This window comes from Pagrus major, chromosome 20 (genome assembly GCF_040436345.1).
Source record: "Pagrus major chromosome 20, Pma_NU_1.0".
NCBI classification, from domain to species: Eukaryota; Metazoa; Chordata; class Actinopteri; order Spariformes; family Sparidae; genus Pagrus; species Pagrus major.
Genome location: NC_133234.1, coordinates 10,154,371 through 10,179,476, shown reverse-complemented (window position 1 = coordinate 10,179,476; position 25,106 = coordinate 10,154,371). Strand labels below are relative to the sequence as shown.

General features: G+C 42.3%; 1 protein-coding gene across 1 annotated transcript in view; it reads left to right on the top strand.

Moving 5' to 3' along the window:
- The window catches only part of shisa9a (shisa family member 9a), a 49,842-nt gene extending 34,460 nt beyond the window's left edge, over positions 1-15,382 (top strand). The window contains exons 3-4 of the mRNA XM_073490393.1: positions 4,169-4,339; positions 14,406-15,382. Coding sequence (XP_073346494.1) covers positions 4,169-4,339; positions 14,406-15,382 — 1,148 coding nt within the window. The remainder of the gene's footprint in view (positions 1-4,168; positions 4,340-14,405) is intronic.
- Positions 15,383-25,106: the final 9,724 nt, after the last annotated feature.

The following is a 25,106-nucleotide window of genomic DNA, read 5'->3' as shown; positions in this document are numbered from 1 at the left end:
GATGGTAATAAAAGATGCAATATGGACTTTAGTTTAAAACGTTCAAAAATGAATTCAATTGAAGACAAAATGTGAAGAAACACCTATACATCTATGTATTGTGCTGCACAGATAGCTTCTGAAGTTAGCATGCTAACCAGCTAGCCCCGACCCGTCTTGTCTCGTAATACCACTTTGTACATCAAGAGGCAATAGTCCAATAGAAAAGCTCAGGCAGAGTCAGCTAAAAGGACCAATAGCTGCATGGCCAACTTAGCCAGCTGACGGCAGCTACAGTTAGCAGCAGTTAGCAGTTGGTTAGGGTTAGGGTTGAACAACTGAGATGGAGCATGTTCACTAGTGGTGCTGGTGGGCTTATTTTGTCACCTTTGGACAGCTCCAGGCTAGCTGCCTCCCCCTGTTTGGGGGGTATAAATTTTCATTTCTAATTCTGTGCCAGACTGCGAATAAGTGTTCCCAAAGTGTCAAATAGATGCTTTAAGCCAAATTGCACCACACTTGTAGCCAGATGTTTATCTGCGGCTCAGTGAGACTGTGTAATTTGATTTGCCAGCTTGTCACGACCTGAACAGTCAGCCAGCTTGGCAGAGCAGACAGAGTCCAGTTTCATACAATTTGTTTATTGACTCTCTGGTATAAGACTGTTTAAACTATCTCACCAGCTTTTATTAACAAGATAAAGGATTTTTATAAAATCACAATGTAGTGTGGAGTCCAAATGTGATGTAGTGGGTATTTTACAGTTTTGTGTTATCATTTGCTTGACTGTTCAAGGATTCGCTGCAAACTAGTTCAGATTGCCTGAAATGAGTGGTGAGCGCCTGAGCTTAGATAAGATATAGAACTTCACAATTGTGACAAAATGAATTATGAAACGAGAAAATGAGCGACCTTGTGTCAGCCATTTTGGCCCGCTACGAAAGACAAAGCAGTGGATCGGCTTTCATCGTGACCAGAGTGAATGTTGTTTTTTGAGAAATTCTATTAGATGCATGAAAGAGACGGGCTTCATCTCCAGCTCTACACACAGCGCCTGTTTCAATTACATTCACGTAACCTTCAGTGAACCAGTTGTCCATATAAACTTAAACCACTTCATCTGTTTCTTTGGACGTTTCCCCTCATTGACAAGTCTTTTATTCTTTCTTCTACACGGCCTCACTCGCTCTTTCATTCTGATGCTCTTTTTAATTGTCTCCACTCTCTACCTTGTCAGTCAGTGTGTGTATGTGTGAGTGTGTGTTTGTGTGATTTGAGTCAGTGCCAGGGCTAAGTGATTAATTAGTAACAACACAACGTGTTTTGCCTTGACAGTCGGACTGTGCAGGTTTAAGGCCTTTGAGCGCACCTCGTGGCACAACAATGCACCGCTGTGATGAAACAGCGAGAAGATGGTGGAGGAAATCAATATCGTCGGGTTGCGGCGACACAACTTCCCCTTCTGTTTGCTATGGAGCGACAAAAGGCCATCCGTATGAGCACCAATAACAGGGCTGAGAGGGAGAGTTTTATTTATAGGACTGTGTTGGGATCATCCATCTCTTAGTGTCTATGTCTACAGTCATTTCGTGCGCTTTCTGCCTAAATGATTTTGTCTCGCTCACTCTGTGCCTCACACACCTCCTTTGTCTCTCTGCCAGACATCTTTTGAAACTTTTTACTCACTCTCTTCATTCTTTATGCATCCTCATCTGTCTCCCTTTCTCCTATTTCACTTTTCTCCCTTTCGTGCTCCCCGCCTCTCAACTTTTTCTTACTTACCAAATTATCAAGTGGCAGTTTTTTGGGGCTTTTAACACAGTGTGTTCACTTAGCAAGGATACCTTCGCCTTCAGTAACAGGAATTTGCAATTATCTGTCAGGCTCAGCGCAGTGAGGGACTAACGCTGAAGAGAGCATCCTCTGAATTCCCACACTTATTTTAACATTCAGCTAAAAGTCAGATTGTATAGTTCTGCTACACTCTGGTACAACTCTGTCCCTTCGTATCCATCTGTACATCCGTGGATGTGTTGTCCTGCCATCTGGTTTTTCTGAGTCTGAGCTTTAGGGTGCAACTGTGGAGGAGGGCTGATCCATTGTGTTGACTAATCAATTATGTCCATGGTTGAGAAGGATACTGTTACTGTAAAATGTGCTTGGGTGCGTAGGACTGATTGCCTGCTAATCACAATCAGAACAGAAAGCCTACTGGATTTCCTATAAATCATCAACATACGTCTTACTGATGTTCACGTTAGTCGTTAAGAGGCAGCAGTTATAAGTAACTGGATTATTTCCTGCTGGATGTGCTGCAATGATGTTGGAGACAAGACTCACACATTCAACACACCTTTTGAAATCTAATTATCACTTATTAAATTATGGAAATGGATACATTAGGCCTGCAGTTAAATTGTATAATCAGGAAAATGTAATTATTTTAACCGGCTGTTACTTCCTACTTCCGAAGACAGGTTGTAAATAAGTATTCCCTTTAGCCGCAACATGCCACTTCACATGCTAATAGATAGTAATAGCATGTGGAAACGTGGAAAGATTGTGAAGTAGCTCAACTCATTTTGAAAAATAAGGCTTGGTGGCAAAATATATCCGCATTGTGAGTCTGCTGTTACACCTGAATACTACAGGTTGTATTTAAGAGTGCATCAAAACCAGTTAGCGAGCAAGCAAAGAAGTCTAAATAGTGAGCTAAATGTAATGGGTAATGGTTACTTAAAGTAATGATAAATAGTTGCAACAGGTAAATGGATAAGGATCAAAATAGTGTAATGGATAAATAGCATAAAAAGTTATCTTAAAGTAATAAGTAGTTAGCTAAAAATGATGGATAACTGTTAAAATATGTAAATAAAGGTAATGGACAAGTAGCTAAACTTAATAATAAGTGTTCCTAAATGATGTATCGTTGGCAACTGGACTTGTTTCAGTTTCTTGAAGACGTTTCACCTCTCATCCAAGAGGCTTCTTCAGTTCTAACTAACTGGAGGGGAGTTGCAGGCTTTTAAACCCGGTGTGGGAGTGTCCTTACAGAGCTGTTAAGGACACGTGTGGGCTCTGAGTTTCAGAGTTGTTAGGGCCACTTGTGGGACTTTGACCCAACTGGCCTTCATGTGGGTTGTTAGGGCTAGGTGAGCCCAGGTGTGAATGGCTGTTAAGCTGTCTGGGGAGGGAACTCAGTACTGCATTGTAGGTGGGTGATAAGTAATGTCGTAGGCCACCTCCTCTGTTCAAAGACGGTTGTTCCTGTTTGACATAGATGGATTCTTTTACTCCTCTTTCAAACCATCTGCCTTCTCTGGCCAAGATGTTGTTGTTGTCAAAGGAATGATTTTTTCTCCTTCAGATGTAAGTGGACAGCAGAGTCTTGACCTGGGGCGTTCAAATATGCAGACTTTCATCCTGCAGACCAGTATGGTAGACTGCTTTTAAGATTTAAGAGCATTTAAGATTGACAGAAATGTCCAAACTACAACTACGTCCAACAATGGTCGTGTTCCACAAAATGCCAAAACAATGCAGTGAAATGGCTGAATGTGATTGATTTTTCCTTCCTGCCACAGCAGCAAACTTATCCTCAGGTCAGCATTATAACAATAGAACAACTCAGAAAAAAAAGAGGATCAAACGACCCATTTTGAGATCACACATTACCACGTTATTTAAAAAAAAAATTACATTCAAAGTCACTGGACATTTTCAACCCAACACAGAGGGCTCACTGACACAGTACAGATAAAGTAATCAGTAATCAACTAAAACTTGAGTATTGTAGCTCTACTACTGACATAAATGTATTGGCATGCACAGTCCAATTACCAGTAAAATCTCATATAATAGAAAGCAGATGTATCTTATCAGTGTACATACCCTCTGGTTTCTGTCCAAATGTGTATTAGGCAGCATGATATACAATAAGCTGCAGCTGTAGAATGATGGCAGGAGTCCACCAGCTGATGGTGCTGGCATGAATGGATGTTAATGTGTCCTGAGAATTGTGAAGCATTGACTTTATTTCTAAAGCATCAGATCATTGAGTATCTAAAAGCGGTGGTTGTGTAAGTGGACGCTGGAATATGTATGAGATCCTTCCTGTCAAGATGCTGAAGATGCTTCCATGTACCTGTCCTAAACCTGATTGTAACCCTGTCCTGCCATGTGTCCACAGAGGGCGGTCAGATCAACAACAACGTTGGACCAGGCTCAAACATGGGCCAGCAGCACCCTTACCCTGCTCTCAGCCAGCTGGCTCACGTCTACGAACAGCAGCAACAACAGCAGCAACAGCAGCAGCAGCAAAACAAGGATATCAACAAGTACGCCTCCCTGAAGGCTGTGGGTGAGTGTCTGTCAAGTTCTCTTATTATCTTTAAATTATAAGACAAAGTAAAGAACAGAGGAGTGTTTTATTGTTTGATATAGGCAGTGTGCTCCATGGATCTATTAAGGGGAAATCTGTACAGCGTAGGAGGCGGGGCCCGGTTCATTTCTCTGAAAACTGTTCAGTGAAGCATGAAACTAAAAACAAATCACCTGGATCTTTCGCATAGCTTCAGCACTGTGCAGCCCAGAGAGCATGCACATTAGAGCGGCTAACTGGTTCTGTCCTCTGCTTACTTGAATGGTGATTAAAATATTTAATCATGTGTAGGGTTGAGTGGGTTTCTGATTTTGTTGGTCCAGTCTGGTGTACGAGCTTCAACCAATTTGATTTTGTGTCAACCGACTGAACCGGTACTTGTTAAGTGAAGAGCGGAGAGAACCAGCAGCATGTGGCTAGTTGAGCAGGAGCCCCAGGATAGTCTGTTAGCTCAGCTTAGTGGTGCGTTGCTTATGTGTTATTATGTTGTACTAACACTGAGAGCTCTGCATACAGTGCCACTATGCTTCTCTGGCCGACCACAAGAGGAAACTCTCATCAGTAACGAGTTGGTGCAGGTTATGCTGCAGCTTATTAGCTTTACATGCTGTTTTTGTAGCCTGCAGTACGAGGCCTTGTTTTCAATCCGCTACTCCTGTTTGCCCTGTTAAAGTTACTGCATTACGCTGTTAATATAAACTCAATACTTCCTGTGTCTGCTTCAAATGAAGTCCTTTCAAATAAGTCCTCTTAGTCTTTCAGTGGACAGAAACCCTTCATCTCTTAACCAGGCTTTTATTGTGAAACAATAACACAGCAGCGTGTTGTGGAAAACTCATTGACTTTCAGGGGTCATATACGTAACTTCTTTAGCTGAAGGCTTATTTTATTCATAAATTTGTTGGTAAACTTTAGAAGAAGACAAGTTAAGTTGAATTGTTGTGGTAAATGAAGACACAACATGTTGCAGTTGCCCTGATGGACTGTAGTGCGGCTACAATCTTACTCATGGGTTCTCATTACGTTCCTCTTGGGAGGGGCTGAGTCCTGTGCAACTTCTAGTGTAGTAGTAAGTTCTGTAACAGTGGTCTGGTCTGGTCTTAGGCCTTATATCAAGTTCAGTCTGAACATTTTTAAATTGGCCCTAACCCTAATCATATGTCTATTCTAAACATCGAAAAAAATCTAGTTTTTACCATGAGTCCAGTGCAGAATTTCTTCCCCAGTACACTGCTCACTGGTTATAAAAAATAATAAACAGTGTTTGATTTTACTGTAGCAGCTTTTGGACAGGGGGGTATCATCATCACAATGAATCTTGGGAATTCCTGTAAGCGCAGTCACCATCTGATACATCCTGAGCTGGCAGAGAACATTTCGTGATGCACACACAAAGGGCAGCACATGATTTTTTTTTTTTTCTGGAGGTGTCCAGGGACGATGTGACTAAACTATCGCGTTCCTGCAGGCAGCCTTGACAGGTGTTATTGATCGCGCTACCAAACCGGCCACGCTGTAAAACACAAACAGCCTGCTTATCAAGCTGTTTGACAGCTTAATGCATCCCACCAAATTCAATGAGCTCAGTCGCCAGTGCAGCTGGTTTTGAATTCGCCTCACCGTGCCCAGATGTTATTGGCAGTGGCATCACTATTTCGTAACATGAATTCATTTGAGATTGACTTGCGTATTTCTTCAGTGTGTCTGAATCAAAATTCAGATCACTCATGCCAGTTATTATCTATAAACACATCTATATATCTGTAGGAACAGCTACCAGATGTTATTTGTGTGCATTTGAACCCTTTATTAGAAAACAACCAGACAGATTTTGTCTCTGAAAAGCCTCTTCCTGCATGCCAAGCAGCAGAAAGTAAAATATTTGATTCAGATCCTACCTCACGCTGCATGTGGCGGGCCCTGACTCATCCCCAGACATGTTACTGTAATAGATTATCATGATTGTTTACACTGAGTGCTGCTTTTTTGCCCTGATAGCAAGAAGATGTTGTGTAATTACAGTAGCAGTTTAGATATTTGCCAGCGAAACTGCAAACAGAGAAACAGATGAATAATAAGTGACACATCGTGTTTGAGCTTAAAGGAAAGCCAGCGTACAGGAACATCAGTGAAGATGCTGATTAACACTGTCATCATAAGTCCTGGACCCTGGCTTCTTTATCGTTTGATGCTGTATTTTTAAAACTTGCTAAACATAGACATCAGGCGGATATTTTCAGCACAGCTACAACTGTATTTGATTGCATAAAACTGTTCAGTTATCTGAAATGCCAAATAGAAGACGTCTTGGTGTCAGTCCCTGAGGTTCAAAGAACAAAATGATTCTTTCTCGACCAATATTCAGGAGAGAGGGGATCTATCATAGGAGAGGCTGAGATGCCAGTTTCTCCACAGACAGGAGCTTCACTAGATCAGAGTGCAGTGCAGCCACAAGACTCTGCAGTTTGAGGAAAGGGAAGTAACCTTACTGTTTCTCAACTGGAAGACCTTACTCTCTGATGTCAGGCTTAAAGCTTTCCTTTCATCTCACCGCACTTTACACCAACACATGGATGCAGCACATGCTCCGAGGATTTCCCGTGGTACAAGAAAAAAGCAAAGCCACAAGCAGGCCATAGAGAGCTGGGCCAAATCTGAGCCACGGTTCATTTCTATTCTGGTGGGCTGGATCTGGCCCATTTCTGGTTTATTTGGTTCGCTCTTGGCTGACATGTGGCCAGGGTGTAGCCTGCTCGTGGACCGCCCTGGTGCCATCATCCCACGAGGTATGTGGGCCCAATGAATGTGTCTGGTGTCAGACAGATCTGGGCCACAAGAATCTTGCTATCTGGAGGGGTCATGGTCTGGTGCATGCAGCCACAGTCACACTGATCGATGCATGTAATTCAATTCCGCCTGGGAACTTTTAGCTTTGCACCTTCAGCAACATATGATAACACAACAAGCTGATTAGCATGCGAGGCAGTCATACTATGATGCCACAAGCGAAATGCCATAGCTGAAAGACCCACATGCCTTCTTTAAATTATGGAGTTGTTGATGAGACATGAACAGACTGTTGCCGTCGCTCCACCATTGTAGGGTATGTGAATACACATATAATGCGTTGTTGTTGTTCCTGGAACATCATAATTAATGTTGCTGGGACATCATTAAAACTGATAAATCACATCTCTGTAATGCCATCAGTTAGTGACTAGGGGAAAAATATGGACGTTGGAGAAGCTATCCATTTAAACACATGTTTAATGTCGTGAATGAACAGTATAAGGATATGCTTGAAGCAGTATGCAAACCCTGGTCTCCTGCGAGAGAGTGCTACCCACTCAGCCACGATGGTGGTTTTAGTTGTGGTTTGTTTGGTAAGTTGAAATTGTGGTCCTGCAGTAACATTAATCATACTGTTCCTGGAACAACACCAATACGAGTCGTAAAGCAGCTGCGTGATTGGTTAGTTGCGGTGATGGTCCTTGAACAACATAAACTATGATGTTCTGGGAACAACACCAGCATGGTGATATCAGATACAACATGTTGATACAGCACGTTCTCATATCAGGTCGTCAAATACTGATGCAGCTTTGTAGCTTCCCTCAGCGTCTCATGTCGACAAAGTACACAAGGTAACCTTTGGCTTCTGTGTGTGACACACATTGCCTTCTTGTCAGAAAGCCTTGTGAAATCATTGTTAAGGTCAAATGACAGTTTGGTTAGGTGTAGGCACAGAAACAACTTGGTAAAGTTTAGGAAAAGATCTATGACTCAACTTATTTATACTATCATGGGTTGAGCAATTGCTCTGATTGTGACATATTGCTATGGAGGGGCTCTATGACTGTATGAGATTCAAAGGGAAGTTACAAACATTGATATTGGACTCCCTAGGAATGAGTCGCAAGGAATAGAAACCCATTGAACATGCTAACGCACACGCTACAGCATCAACCAGATGGAAAGAAAACATTCTTTCATAAAGAAAAATTGATTGAACGAAAAGGAGGAGTCCTTTTAAAATAAAAAAGCTGCTAACTCCCACACACTTTTCTTTTTTTTTTTTTCGTTTGAAAAAGACCTCAAGATGAAGCTTAATTACTGCCTGTTGTGTTTCTACTGGTATTTCAGACTAAAAACACAAAAATGTGTGCGCACTGGTGTAAGAGCTGGAAACTTGTGCAGCCCTTTTCTTATTACTGAAAGAGGAAACCATTTTGAATCATGAATGAATTCTGAATCAAGGTGAATTGTGAGATTTCCAAGTGGAGGTGAGCCATTCGAAATTCAAATGTTTTATTGTTCATTTTCATTGTGAACAAGGACATCATTTCTCAGAAAAGTCTGACTGCATAACTGCAAAACTTTGACAAAAATGTACCAGACTGAGAGTTCACTGTGACTGATTACTATTCTGAGGCACTTACAATGTGCTGTTCTGAACAGCAGCGACTGCCTGGAGGGAGTAAAATCAATCTAAGAAGCTGTGGTGGGCTCTCAGAATTATGTTGGAGCTACTGTAAAGTGTACACTTTTCAAGTTAATGGGATAAAAATTGCAAAGCTACCAGTGGAGTTCATTTAGATTGAGGCAGATTTGTACATACGGGCCTATTTACGAAGACTGAATTGACTCCCGGCATCAATATAGAAATTGCATTCAAACCTTTTAGCACATGTGGTAAGGAAATTGCTAAGAGATGCTAATTCTCTGAAGAATTACAGAGTTGGTGTGATGAATCAGATCTATTTAGTACATGCATGAAGAGAAGACCCAAGCGCAATGTTCTCTCTGGACTTTCAGACTGTCTTCATGTATATATGTCAGGCAACAACAGGACAACAGATGCAGACCTCATGACAAGTGTTAATCATGCCTTCCCCAGGGCAATGACTCTTTGAGACAATGACTGTCAGCTAATCTGACTTCCTGACAATACCTGAGGCAAAGAGATTCGCCACTCATCTGACTTCCTGACAAGTCCCAAAACCTCAGGCAAAGAGATTCACCCCACATGACTTCTTGACAGCTTATCACACCTCAGGTGAAGAGAATCGCCACTCATCTGAAATCCTGACACGTTCTAATCCATAAATTGATTTCTGAATCAAAATAATTTCACTCCCACACGTCTGTCAACATTTTATTCTCAAGCGCCATTCAACCCCACTTCTTCCTCTCTGCTTCTTTACATCTAAAATGGCCCTTCACCACTTATCCGAGACCATTTTCCCTCCTCACTTCTGCTCCTCTTACCTTTAATGTCTTGGCTGGTTTTTCTCCCTTACATCCTCCTCCTCCTCCCTCCCTCCCCCCTTCATTTCCTCTCACCTTTCCTCCTGCTCCGTCCCTCCCACCTCTCCCCATTTCCCATCGTCTCGACTTCGTTGCTTTTTCTCTTTTGCCTCCTGCTTTCTCCTATGCATTTTCCCTCACCTTTTCTTTTTGCTTCTTTTGTCTCCCACACGCACCATTGCCTCTTCACCCCCCGACTCCTACCTCAATCCATTATGCTCCATATCACTCCTTAAAGAATCACTGGGCTGCTAATCTCGATCCTCCCTTATAGCGGCTAATATCTGATTCCATTTCTGTAATTGAAGGGAGCCAGAACACCCCCTCAACCCCCTCCCCTCGGGCTCACACTTGACTGACAGATTTCCATTCCACAAGTGGTATTCAAGGAGGCTCCTATGAAATGATTGGAAACCTGTTCAGAGATATACAGCACAGGAACCCTGAATTTCCAGAGGCTGAACTGCCATTACTGGAAGTCAAATGATAGGAACGCCACACACAAGCTGGGAAAAATATGTGTGTGTGTGCGAAGTAAGAGAGGGAGAGGGACTAAGTGACAGCAAACAAAACTAAAATGCCAGCGGTGGCTCTTTTTGAAGTCACCTTTGTGAGAGCTCCGCTAATCTTGAGCAACACAAACGGGCTTTTCTTTTCTTCTCCTCTACGACACAGTCTGGTGTTTTCGCTGCCTTCTGACCCCCTGAGAAATAGAACCGAGTCTAAGATCAACAACATTTCCCCAATTGCCTTCTTTTCCTTTTCTTTAATTGCTTCTGCCACTTTCCCAATGGTCTACCGTCCAGCTGATAAGCCACACTCCTGTCAATCAATAGCCATCTCCACTGTCCCCCTGCGCATCTATATAAGGTCACTTTATCGAACTCTAACTGCAACCAAGGCTAAAACCAACTAATAACGGTCCCTGGATGCAGACCTGTAGCTCAACCCGGAGGAGGACGCGATCTTCTATGTGTACAAATGACAAATTATGGCCCAAGTTTGATGCGAAATCTGAAAACTGCCACGAACTCTTAACAGATGACCGTGTTCTCACAGGAGCGTGTTTCACGGGTAGTCTGCAAAGTGCATATAAATCCTCAGTTTTTAAAATCATGCCTGCTCCTGTCCTGCATCCTCTGAAACTAGCAGCTGCCCAACACAACCCGTCTATGGCTGCTGTAGTATATGTCGCAGTGTTATGGATGAAGGAGTAAAATTGAACTGTCCAAAAGATTTTTATCAGAATGAGAATGATTTATTATTATGTTCTTCTAACCATTCATCCTTACAACTCAGCTTTTATTTGATCTATGCTAATTGCTGTAACATAGGTGAGTGGTGTCTTAATTCGGCTTAGGACAAAATATTGATACAGCGATGTATCGTATCACCCTCTCTTGTGATACGATAACCGATACAATAGCACCAAATATTCAGATTTTCATTGACAGATGCAGTTTGCTAAACAGATTACTCAGGAGTCACTACTTCATATCTAAAAGAATAATAGTAAGCTCTAAAAGTCTACAGCCACAGCTCTGTGAGGTGGTAATTACACACAACAGTGCTTTGAGCTAAATGTTAATGCTAACATGGCAACACACTGACAATGACAGTGTTAACAAGTTTTTCATTGCTAACAGTGCTAACATTTGCTAACTAACACTAAACACCAAATACAGCTCAGAACAGACTGAACGAACACCATTTGGATATTTGTAGCAAATTTCATGGCAACCCCTCCTTAGCTCCCAATATATTTTAATAAATACCTACATTCTCAACCTCATTGTGACACTAAAGGAAAAGTCTGAGGATCACAAAGGTCATCGAATGAATCCTTTGGGCACTGTTGTTACCATATTTCATGGCAACCAATACAATGATTGTTGAGATATTTCAGGGTAGATCAAAGTTGTGGGCTGAACTGCGATGGCAGCATTATCATTCCTCTAGCCACGCTGATAAGTCGACTAAAATGTCTGTGACCATTAGATGTCAGGTTCTCTAGGATTTTATAAAAGCACACAAGCAGTTTGTACCTGTTTGTCTAATAGCCTATTTTATGTGAAACTGCTGCCACTAGGTCAGCCCCTTTGCCTGACATTACTGTATTTCCACGGCAGAGATAATAGCTGATCCATTACCCATTAAATAGCACACCCTGTGCCAACATCAAATAACTTTATATCGAACACTTCCCTGCCAAAGAAGACTTTGCTTTTTGGAGTAAAGCCGCACAGATAGCAGTCACTTCAAAATAAGACAATAAAACTTTTGGGAGACAATTAAAAAAATCTCAGGAAAAGATTAGGTCTTTGAATTTGAAAAACATAATGCCAATTTAAAAAGAAATGTATTGCAGGTTTTAAAGACCTTTGGCAGTAGACAAGTTGATTGGTTAATAAAAAGCAGATTGACATACTGGTCTAATCCTGATAAGGTTTTTATGTTACTGGCCCTGGGGGATTTCAGAGAGGCAGTGCTTGACTTTTTTTGTGATGCATAATGTGTGCGAGTCTCTGTGGGGTGCTGGCCTTTCTCAGGCAGAGGCATGCAGAGCCCACACTGCGAAACAGCAGTGTTTTCCGTTTCCACTCACGTACACCGCTGGATGTGTGCACCGTTGAGCCGACTGCCGCCGGATTGATTCACCTGTCGCCTGAGCAAGTTTGATCCCTGGGGGCGGTCTAGCGGCGACTCGGCGGGTGAGACGCCGCTCTCCCTCCACCCCCCACCCACAAGCCTCTCTGCTACTCCCTCACTCGTTTCTCTTCCTGTTCAAAGAGCGATAAACCAGATTTATAGTTACAGCGGCAAAGCAAACTCGCTGAGTGTGTTAACTTTATCTTCAAGGACGTGGAGCAACAAGGGCTAAAGAGTAATGACTCGACCGTGAACGTGAATTTGACAGAAAAGAAGGTCACATTTGGCAGCGATAAGAGAGACTGTAGCTTGGATGACAGTGACTGACAGAGGGAGGAAATGTGAGGCGTTAAACCTGACTGCTCAAAGGCTGGAGAAACACACACACAAACACACACAGGTATACAGAAGATACGGGAAGATGCTTACACCAACACAAAGTGAGGCTGACTTGTTTGTGTGTGTGTGTGTGTGTGTGTGTGTGTGTGTTGATTCAGCTGCGTATAAGTAGATAGATACATGTGAATTTCTGTACGGTTTGACTTTGAATGTGCATACATTCAACCTAAAGTATGTATTTATTTTATTTTTACTTTATTTCTTCCCCTTAAAATGACATCAGTTTTTTCTTTTTTTTCTGTGTAATAAGCCCACTAATTTCAGGCCACTAATGACTGGAGTCTTCCACAAGGCTAGGCAGACATATTGCTAAAGCTAATTTCACAAAAACAAATCCACATCTTTGTATCCAAAAGAACATTCTGCCTCAGGAAAAACTCCACCTTTAATTTAAGTAGTCTACAAAATCTTCTGGAAACCTTCCCTTTATTTTCTGTGGAATAGGAAATTACATCCTGTTTCTGCAACATGTATAATGCTGTGTATACAAACCCAGATCCACAACTTTCTTTCAGAATGCTTTATAGCTCAGGAATTGCACTACCCACAGTTAGTTTTTCACCATAGAAGGGGCAGTCGACACAGTCTTCTTGAAATCTTCTCTTTATTATATGTCAAAAACATATGCCATGTTGAAAAATGACCACCATGTTGTAATGGTCTCACATCTTTCTCCCAGATATTCTTCCTCTTTCTATCAAAGTGAACACCTTCGCACCACACAGAAATGAGATGTTTTCTTGGCTTTATAAGAAAGGAAGAGGCGAGGTGGAGGAGACATTCTGGGCTATCCTTTTGATTTAACTCCTCCGGTGGCACGACAGGCCTCAATATGCAGGCGTTTACAGAAGCCCTGACACCTGCTTGGTCAGTTACAGTGGATGAGAATAGACTGACTAACAAAGTTAAAATATATGGGGGTCTGTTATACGACCTTTTCAGATTGTGGGAGTCAAAATGGATGGGATGTTTTCTATCCAAACTTCTTCCAGTGTGTGTGTGTGTGCACTCACATGTGCATGTCTTAGTTTGCAGCTGATCCACAAACTGCTGAAAGTCTTATTTTATGAGTCACTCCATATAACAGGTTTTATTCTTTCTGTAGCACAGTAGCAAAACGGTGGAGTTGAGGACATTGTTTTCTCATAACTGACAGTCCTAAAAGAGCAAACTGGGGAAACAATTTTGTTTCGTTTTTAGAAACATTTGGCCCAAGATTTCAGCTGTGCTCTTTCATGTCCACTTAAACTGGGGACAGACACATTTTTTTTTGCTTTAACTTATGATTATGAAGTAAATGTTGATTGCACAATGTAATGGGTTTAGAATAATGACACCATCTGCGTTTAGATTGGTTCCCTATAAACCCCGCTTTCACAATGCAATGTTGTCTGCCAGTGACTGTCTGCTGAAATATCCCGGGAAAAATGGAGGCTGACTGGTGAGCCAGTTAGGCTTGCAGCCTGGCCCCATTTCAATCTTCTTTCATTATTGCCTAAATTAATGTATAAACTCATGTCTTGCCCTTATGGTATTTAACAACTGTTGGTAGTTGCTACTCTGAAGAAAACAGATGTCTTTGCCAACAGTAATACCATTTAGGACCCCTAGCTAGGGAGATAAAAGTTGTCTGTTTGCACTTTGACATTTTCACTAGCTCTGTTTATCTCTCTTCTCCCTCTTCTGTCAGCTGCCAAGTACAACGGTGAAATCTACAAGCGCCGACTTATGGTGGAGCTGCCAACGAAAGGCGGGCTTCCTCTCCAGCCCATGGGCAACTCCAGACCATCCATGGGCAACATGTCATCGATGACCCCTCCGATGACTACCAACCCCATGGCTTCTAACCCAATGACCTCCAATCCCATTAACCCCGCCATCACCCAGATGACCTCCATGACTCCAATGACGTCTATGATACCAATGACTTCTATGACACCCATGACCTCTTTGACGCCCATGACCTCTATGACACCCATGACCTCTATGACACCCATGACTTCCCTCACCGCAATGTCCTCCATGACCCCCATGACCTCCCTGGGTCCACTGACTCCAGAACCAGTGGCCACCTATGTCACTGAGATGCCCAGAGTCTCCTCCGTTTCAACCCTCCCGACAGAACGGCACTTAGCTGGCGGCGGAGGAGGAGGGGGACTCAAGCCAAATGGCCACAAACCCAAAGGCAGCCATGGTCACATTGCCCACACCTCTCACACCTTACACTCCTCTCACACCTCTCACACCTTACACACCACTCACAGCTCTCATAGCTCTCACCCTCATGCTCACAGCCACAGTAGCAAGCCGCCAGGACTTGGGGCTACCTCCCTGGCACACATGGCGGGGACAATGCCAGGTGGCACGTCCCTGGGCATCTCTAGGGCTGCACAGACCGTCATTGGCCCAAGCTCAGCTACAATGGGCCGCCCATTGGCATACAGTTCCAACACAATCGCGGCTGGGCATGCAATGGGGCTTGGGCTGAAGGGCTGGGATGGGACTGAGACCGTGGGCCGGAGGAAGACCTACGGGCACAAGCGGCCTCAGTGTACCGTTCTGGAGCCCAACCAGCTCCACAGCACCAGAGGCCAAAGCCACAGCCAACACTTCCTCCCCACACAGCCCTACTTTGTGACCAACAGCAAGACAGAGGTGACTGTGTGAGAGAGGAAGAAAAGGGGGTAAAGGATGCATGTGGAGTGGTGGCACAAGTAATGTCATGAGTTGAGACACCAACTCCTGGGGTGGTCGAAGGTGCAGATCTATGTGTGTGTTCTTGTGGCTCGTTGGTATACTGGTGAATGTGCTGGGACAGTGACACTGTGTCTGAGTGGTCCTCGTTTCACAAACAGAGTTCACCGATCAAATCACTGAATAGACCCTTGTTGTCAAGAGGATGGTGTCCAAGTTGGTGGCATCTGTAACCATAACTTCAAACAGCCTACAGAGCAGGGATGTCTGTACACTTGAGTGTTGTCTCACAGCTAATATTTGCTCGGTAATGATAACAATATCTGAGTATTACACACAGATGATAAAGTGGGAGACTGCTGATGATAAAATGGATTGGCTTTATTAACCAAACCTGAGAAGCAATATAAGGGATCAAGTGTAAAGCACCGAAGCGTCTTGGGAAGGAAATACAGCAAGTTTACCAACAGACCTTGCAACAAGAGTTCTGCTCATCTGGTTTGGAAGGAAGGACATTCCCTCATGATTCACCCCCAAATCTCCTGAGGGCTTTGAAACAGACACACACGATGAGGGCGCGGGGCTTTGGACTGCAGACATACAGGGCTTTGTACTGTGGCTATTCAGAAGCGCCTTCATGAGCTCTGCAGCTGAAGGTCGCCTTTTTCCGCAAGGCTCCAGGACAGAGAATGGAGGCTGTCACACTGGCATTGTTCTCGTCTGATCTCGTCTGTGTGGTGACAGCTGGCCCAGAGGAGGGATAAGGAGGCAGCATCTGGATGATGCTGCATCTAGCAGAGGCTCCTCGGAGCAGGATTCTCGCACACACACCAACACACAAATCAGCACATTCATGCACATGCAGACACATGTTTCAACACACACACACACAAACATATACTGTAGAAATACACCAGGGTTTGACCAATATGAGATTTTAAAGAGAGATACCAAGCATTTATTTATAGATGGGTGATATTTTGTTTATTTTTACATATTTTTTATCTTTAGTCAGTTAAGTCAGAATGACCCACCGTAACCATTAAATAACAGGGTACAGTTTGAAATACATAATTACTTTTAAATTAGAAAAAAGGTTGCACAATTAAAGGAATAGTTTGACGTTTTTTGCTTGCTTGCCAAGACTTAAATGATAAGATTAATACATTTTTTATTGTCTGCATGTTAAAGGGTAAATCCACCAATTTTACACATTAATGTGTTTTTACAGGTCTTGAGGAGTACTACTGCATATGTGAACAAAGTAGTTTAAAGCCTTTTGTGGCTCCAGAGGAAGCTGCGTGTAATCGGATGAATTGCCTCCAGCGATGTCACTCAGTTGCTAGGTTGCATTGTGGGTAATGTAGGCACAGTATAGCCAGTTTATAAACAAACAATCAGAATCGATACAGCAGAACCAGAGATAACACCTTTTATATTCCACGCAATCTTCTTTTTTCAAAACTTGGCACCTACATTACCCATAATTCAACTTAGCCACTGAGTGACATCACTGGAGGCAATTTATCAGAATATATGCAGCTTCCTCTGGAGCTACAAAAGGTTTTGTACTACTTTTTTTTACTTTGCAGTAGTACTCCCCAAGACCTGTAAACATACTTTAATCTGTAAAATTGGTGGAGTTACCCTTTAAATATGCAGCTACCACCAGCAGTCGGTTAGCTTAGCTTAGCACAAAGACTGGAAACAGGGGAAACAGATAGCAAATTCTGCCTAAAAGCACCTCAAAAGCTCACTAATTAATATATTATACCTAGTTTGTGGCTGTCAGGAAGTTTCATGCCAGACTATTTCTTACTCACAGTAACTTCCTGGAGGCTTAACAAAATGCCAAGCTATATTTTTTAAAGAATAAATAAATTATGCTAAGAGAGCTGTTTCAATGTAGCTATCATCACACTGGATGCAGATAAAATGACTGAATTAACTGAAAAATATGTTTTATGTATATATGAATAGTACAGATAGTACACATAAAATATGAGTCAAAAGTACAACAATATGCCTAACTTATTTCATTAGGTGCTTTGGCTTCCCAACATTTTATTTCTTCACAGATTTTTGCATAGGATGTTCTACTCCAGTTTTAGACAAAAGCAAGAAACCACCGAGAAAAGTGGGTCTAACCGGAATAAAAATACCACATTTTCTTGCTCGTAAAAAAAGACACAAGAAACTAGGCTTGATTAGATCACTCACTGTACTCAGGCTCTAGCTGGAAAAAAAACATCACAATCAGAAAAAGTAAAAAGAAAAAAAAAAAACTATCTGGGTTACTTGACTCAAACATAAAAATAAATCCTTAAATCTGACAAATAGGCCAAATCTTCTAAGGGCTTCTCCGAGCCAATTTGCTTGTTTTGTAATGATGTGTGACTTATTAGCAGCTGCTGCCACATTTTTATCATTTTAACCTTGTTATCTAAAAGTGCTGCTTCCACCTCCAAGACCCACCTCTATACACTCCATTAAGATGCATTTTTGATCAGAGAATGCTTATCCACATTAAAATGTGAATGCACTGGAGACACAATGAGGACGGTGTGATTGGATTGCTTAAAACCATCTCTGGAGGTGTCTTGGATATTTGTGTGCAGATCCAACCGAAGCACAAGCAAAACCGGGCAGTATCACTCTAACAAAGACAGATTGTGAGGACAGAGAACAAGCAAAAAAAAGCATGTAAATACAAGAAAGAGGAAGAGGTGAACATTGAAATCTGATGAGACAAAAAAGACATTGGATTTCATTTTCATTGGAAGCTCCAGCAGAGCTACGCTCAGTTTGGGTACACTGTGTATCCAGACTGCATGTAGATCTGAGGTGCAAAGGGAGGGTGGGGGGTGCTAATACTACAGCTTCTAAATCAAAAGCCAGATGAAACAACTAAGCCAGTTGAGCGGTGAGATAAGGGGGTCTACGTTCTCGCCTCACGCTGTGGAACCCCCTGCTGCCTCGAGGGTCACATGACTAGAAACGTGGGACTAAATTGAAGGCTCGGAACAGGATTTGAGAAGTCATCAGAGCGTTAAAAATGTGCCACCGCGGCTACACCCACACCTAACACACGCACGCACAAAGACACACGCATGGAAAACATTACAGGGTGGACTCTGCTTTTCCCTCTGCTCCCACAGTGCCGAGCGGCAGGCGACATCGCAGCAGGGAGACAAAGAGTCAGTACTGTTACTGCGCCTGTTGTACATGAAAGACTGTGAAACTCCAGACCTTGGCCCTTTGTAGCGATAACTGATATTATGCTTTTTATATATAAAGATATACATAGCCTTTCTCTCTTTATCTTTCTTTTCATCTTTTCTTCTCCTTCACTTCTTTTTCTTCTTCTTTGCTCCCCACTCCATGTCCTTCAGAGCAGAAAAAATACCTGCGAGAAACAAAAATGTGATGAATCCTTTCTGTGATAGTGGAGTGCAGTCATGATAAGACAGTGAATAATGATAATTCAGCCCCACCTTGAAAGGCATGATTGGTTTCCCCCCCTGTGCATTGTTCTAGCAGGAAATGTAAGTGATTGATTCTGTGTGCCAAAAAATGTAATTCAGTTTGCAATTTTGTACCATTGTGTGTCCTCTTGAACACTGCGCACATTTCTCACTTTATAACTTTTTGTTTGTGTGTGTGTGAATCCAACTTTGGCACATGAATATCGTCTCTGAAGGAGTCAAAACTCAAACAAACAAACCAAACAAAGTGAATCATATATAAATGGAGTTCACAATCCCATAAAGCTGTCTGCGTCCGATGGGAATCCTTTGCAAATTTTGATGTTTTTTCCCCCCTCCTCCTCGTATTTATTTCCTCCTTTTCTCAGCAGCTGGTGGTTTTGTTTGTGACAGAGTTGAGAAGCAGGTCAATGTTTGCTCAGGATGTGCATTATCAGACCCAATTGACTTAATCCAGCAAGGCAGAGAAGTGGAAATATGAACCCTCCTTGCCCCCTCCCGCCCCGTACCGCTGCATCCTTAAAGCTCATTCAGCTCTGGAAAAGCAGCCACTGGAACAATTGTAAGCAGGCAGGCCAGTGGAAACAGTTGGTAAACAAAAACCCCTCTCTTCGCTCACCGTAACAGCCAAAATAAACCTGATAGAAAGCGGGGAATTGGTTGCGCGGGCTGTGTCACGGTTGATAGGGTCAGGACCACAGATGAGTGAGTTCAGGAGGCAGTCATGTCTGACATTTTTCATCAGACGAGTGCCACAGCAGAGACAAAAGGACGCAGGTAGTCTGCAGGCTCAAAAACAGCCAGCTCAGTAACAGAGCCAGCAGGGGCTCTGGAACACTGCGTGTTCATCGTTTATTGAACATATAATCTGCGAGATTCTTGTCCTGACAACACAATTTGGTGATAAAATGTCATGTTTGTACTTGTAAAGACATTTGGTACATTGAGTGGCTCATAAACAACTATAAGAATGATTCCAAAGAAAAACAGGTCACTGTGCATTAATCCTCATTATTCCCTGAGATCTAAGATGCTCCCATAAATTGAAGGACAATTTTATAGATAACAGATGGTTGCTTTCCCTCCAGAGCAATCAGCTTTACCTCTTCGGATTCCCTCTTGACAGAGCTTGAGGTCGTCTAGTTTCTGTTTTTCTCCTCTCGTTGCTGATGCCAGCTCGCCACTTTTTCCACTATTATTTTCGAGCAACACACCCTCATTTCCAAGAGGAAAACAGCATTTATTTATTTTATTGTTTTATTTTGCAATGACACAAGAGCACTATTAAAAGTAACTGCACCAGAGTTAGCTAGTAGCTAATTAGTATCTGTTGTCCCTGGGAAGCTGGACAAAAAAACAGAAAATATAACACATAAAACAAAAGCCCATGAATATAGAACAATAAACTACCATGAATAGGGTGTTGAATTAATTTGAATTTTGAGAATCAGTCGATTTGCTCATAGACACAAGTAAATTCACACTTTTTTTGTGTTGTGTTCAACTTTGGTGAACGTTGCAATGGTAAATTGAGCTGTAGACCCTTAAAGCTAAGCTACTAGCACTTATTAGCTTAGTAGTGCTGTTCACGTTTATTTAACTCCCTCTGTTGGACTACAAACTGCTCCAACGTAGATGCATGGATTGCAAATAAGTCTTTATTATCCCTTTAGCAAACAAGCTAGCAAGCTTGCTAACAAGCTTTTCCCGCCTCAAATAACTTTATTATAATGATGTACAAATCCTGAGAGCAAAAAGCCATGTAAGAGTAAATTGCCTAGTACAGACAATGCAAAAAGAAGCCTGGAGAGCTATAGTAGACCATAATCACATGGTGGCACGTCACGATCAGGGTGGGATGCTCAAATGTCGTGCAGTGGTGTGCCAGGTTAGAAGACATAAATGTAGGGAATCTGTCAAATTGTTAGCATTTCACTGCTACTTGATTGAACAGCAACTAAAAAGACAATGCATAGTAAAAATCTGGAGCAACAGAAGGCCATATTTCAAGATAAAAATACATATTTGACAACCATTCGCTTCCGTTCCAACAAAAGCTAATGTAAGCATTCAACCACTTGGCTAATGTTACTGTTTGATAGTGTTTTATGATGCGAAAGAAAAGGCGTAAATTAGTAAAACATCACATTGGACACATTTTTAAGCCTGGAAGTAAAAGGCACTGCATGTAATCAAACGGTAATGTTATCTAGGAAGTGGTTGAATACAAACTTTAGCCAATGGTTTATCAAATATGTTGTTTTACTTTGAAATATGGCCCAATGTACTTCCGGATTTTCTCTATCCATTGTCTTTCAGTTGCTGATTAATCAGGAAGCGGTGAAATGATTATTTGTCAGATTCCCAATGTTTATACAACTACCGACTTTCTAATGTGACCAGGCCTTCAGTCAATCAGACCAACTAACTGACCCAGTTGGCCATTCTCTAGTAACTGACCTCTTGCAGTATAGCATCAGTGATCACCTTCACCTTTTTGTGTCTTACTGCCTCCTATGACACTGCCAAATGAGTCCCACATACAGGGGGGCCACCACTCAGTGCGAACTCATTGCTCCAAACCGTTCAGGTCCTGATTGCCCTGTAGGTGCACTGCCTTCCACAGCTCAGAGGTTTTTCATTATTATTCTTTTTTTCCCCTTTCCGTCTGAATGGAAGTCAAATGAAGAGTGGAGGTGCAATTGGCCTAATTATAGGAATCCGACCCGAGTCAGAGGGTGCAGCGGTTCACCGGCACACTGATCAGCAACGGAGGCAGGAGCAAGAATCAGGCCAGTCGAGCATGAAGCCTCGAGTTTTGTGATGTTAATTCAACTGAATACGCTTTGGCCTTGTGACCTGTAGTTAATAACTAATATATTACCTTTTTTTGACTGAATTTACACCCATCTTTTCAATATAAATTACCACGTGGGGCCTCATTAGAAACAAGTGAGACTTATTACCTATTATTATATTGATTATACTGAAGTCAAACTTCTCTGATTATTGATCCCCCAGGTTCCACCCTACTTTGTACAAGAGCCAAAACCAACCGCTCATTAGTGCAATGATCCCTGATTGGCTTCCCACCAGCAAAACACTGCCAATTGTGCTCTACCTGGGATTTAACTGTGGGTCACACCCTCAGAACTCTTTAACCCTGCATCATCTGAGCTATTATGCTACAATACCCATGCCCGGTCCGCAAATCCCGTGGCACGTGTGCCACTTGCTTTTCATTTCGACACCCATGTAAAACAGTTAGATCAGCCAAGCTGCATGGCTCACACAGCGTGGCTAGTGCAAGGCTGCAGTTGCACGTCATCTAAAGAGTCTCGCCTATTTTTTCCGCACGACACGCACAATTCTCGGCCAAAATAGACCGGATAACAATCTGTGGATGATCTGCGTTGCTTAAGCAGCATGGCTCAAGCAGCATAGCTCAAGCAGCTTCGCTCATACGAGGCTGCAGCTATACATCATCTAGAGACTCCGAGTCTTGCCTATTTTTTCCACGTCACATTACCAGTTCTCAGCCAAAATAGAACTGAAAACACTCTGCAGGCAGTCATATTGACATTATAGCAGTGTTTTACCGCAGTTTCAATCGCTCTCTTTCACTCTCTCTCTCTCTCAGTGAGGGTAAAGGAAAATTCCGTCATCATCTTTATTAATCATTGTCAAAGGCAAAGTCCATTTAGCGAGATAGGTAGTTAGTTCAGCAACGCAGCCATCATGTGCTGCTCAGCCAGGCAATGTGGCCCACGTGTCACCTCTCGCAGCCATGTAACCACCACTGTGCTCATTTTTTTATGCTCTAGTTGTGGTGTTTTGTGTCTTGCTCTTAGAGGTAAATATGTGTTGAGCTAATGTTGAGTTAGCTGGTGGGCCTGCGCGGTGGTGGAGTCTTGTACTGTGTCATAACAAGGGCACAAATGAAAGCAAACAGCGAGAGTGGCAGATGAGCGAGAGAGATTTTGAATTTAATGAAATGTCTCCAAACAAGACTGGAGGGCAAACACCTAACAAACTCGCCCACCTAGCCACTCACAAAATACACATTGACAAGTACTAGAAATGAGAAAAAACACCTAGAAACACAAAAGCTTACACTGCCACGAGCCCACACAAGCTTCACTGAGAGACCGAGAGAGGCAGGTGACAGAGAGGGAGAGGCAGTTATAGGAGGTGTGAATGGGATATGAAAAATGGGCATTGTGATCCAACTTCTCTCTCGGTTTCGCTGAGAGAAAAAGAGAGTGCGAGAGAGAGAGAGAGAGAGGCGTATTAATACAACAAAAAAAACCAACCCCATTAGACACGTTGTGCTGAAATCAAGCTCTCTTGTTCAGCAGAGCAGCGAGCCTCCGGGAGAAAAACACACAGTGGAGTATCTACGAGGAATATTCAATAAGAGAAGGAAAAGGAACTGTACTGGGACCAGTGGCCAGGGGGGCTTTATGAGTTCTCACTGTGGTCTTTAATCACTGAAAACTCAGACAAATGTGAGGGAAAGCTTCTGTGCTGCGACAGGGACTCGGTCCACAGTGGCACAGAAAGACGGAAAAAGGGACCTAATGTCAACACTTGATCGGGAGGAAGCTTTGAATTATTGATACTGTAAAATGTTGGCGGCGCAGCACGTGAGCATAAACAGCTCCGTTTGGCAAAAAACTGTGAATCAGAGATGACTGTTGGCTCACACACACACACACACACACACACACAAACTCCTCTGTCCAGTGATTTCATGTTGTTACAGACATGTAGACGCACAGACTTGTATTGATCATTAATGCAGCAGCTCAATGCTTTCCCAAATCAATCATTGATTCCTTCGGACAAATTGGCCGTTACTAACACACAGGAACATGTCAGCTCCTGTTGGGGTTGACGATTTCTTTACACTCTGTATTTAAGCTAAAGATGTGAAGCATGGATTGTTCATGTCAATGCAGCAGTCTGTAAATATTCATTTCTTGGTGGGGCGTTAGTGAAGAAAGTCTCTTTTTTTCCCCCTGAATTGCCACAGATAAAATGCAGTATCCTCTTTGGTACACTCTTTTCATTAAAGAGCAGAAAGAGCATCATGATCAAAACGGGGGATATGTACAGTACATCGGGGATGACACTAAAGGGCTCAAACACAAGCTACATTTTTTTTTACCAGATTTTCCGCCACTCTTTTCTTATCCTTTACCGTTTGCTGGATTGGATAGTGTTGTAAAACATTACAGCCTATGATGTGCAGCATCTGTATGATCAAAAGAAAATCTATATATCACTATATTATCAAAGGGGTTCTCGTCAGCTATGTTTACGACTTTGTATAGCATCAGTCTTAATGCGCAAATGTTCTCACAGATCCGGAGCTGTCTACTTATGCACACAGAGACAGAGGAGATGCAGTGTTTGTCGTCCAGTAACGCTCAACATCTGTTTTCAAGGGGGTCTGCTCCTATGGTGTGCTTTGTATGTATGATTTTTATCATGAGCCTATATGAAATATATTTGCTGTTAGAATTAACGGAAGGATATCAATCACAGTGGATGTGAAAAATACTGTTAGACCGCTGAGCCGAGGGATTTTCCATTACCTTTGAAGAATCAATAAGCTATTTGCGATATGTCTACTATCCATTAGCAATCGTATCCTTTTATAGAGTAACTCATTGATTAACTCATTTTGGTGTTAATCATGCATAACATACGAAATTATATCAGAATCAATTTTCTATTTTTGATGTCCAGACCAGTTGTGGTATTTATGCATATGTGTATATGGATACATATGGCCCCAACACTGCATTTATGCGTGACTAGTAAAGCATATTTTCTATGGTAGAGCCCATTTCCCGCTATTGTTTGCACAGTAGCTTATAATATGCACCGTGATGCCCCATCGTCCTTTTACTGTTTACTGACTTTATAATTTGTGAAATTAAGTTATGAAAAAGCTGTATTTTGGTACTATTCAAATATTGTTAGAAAAAGAGATATAGCAGACGTTTTGTCCAGGAAATATATTACCATAGTGTTGCTATGAATCTGTCCGTTTACCTTATTTTGGGGAGGGATGACAGGGATATTTTTGTTCTTCCTTTGTTGTTGATTTGCCATCTGACAGTATATCACCATTGTTCTATATACAACTTTCTTACGTGGCAATAAAAGATGACTTCTGTAAAAACGCGCCTCTCTTTTGACTT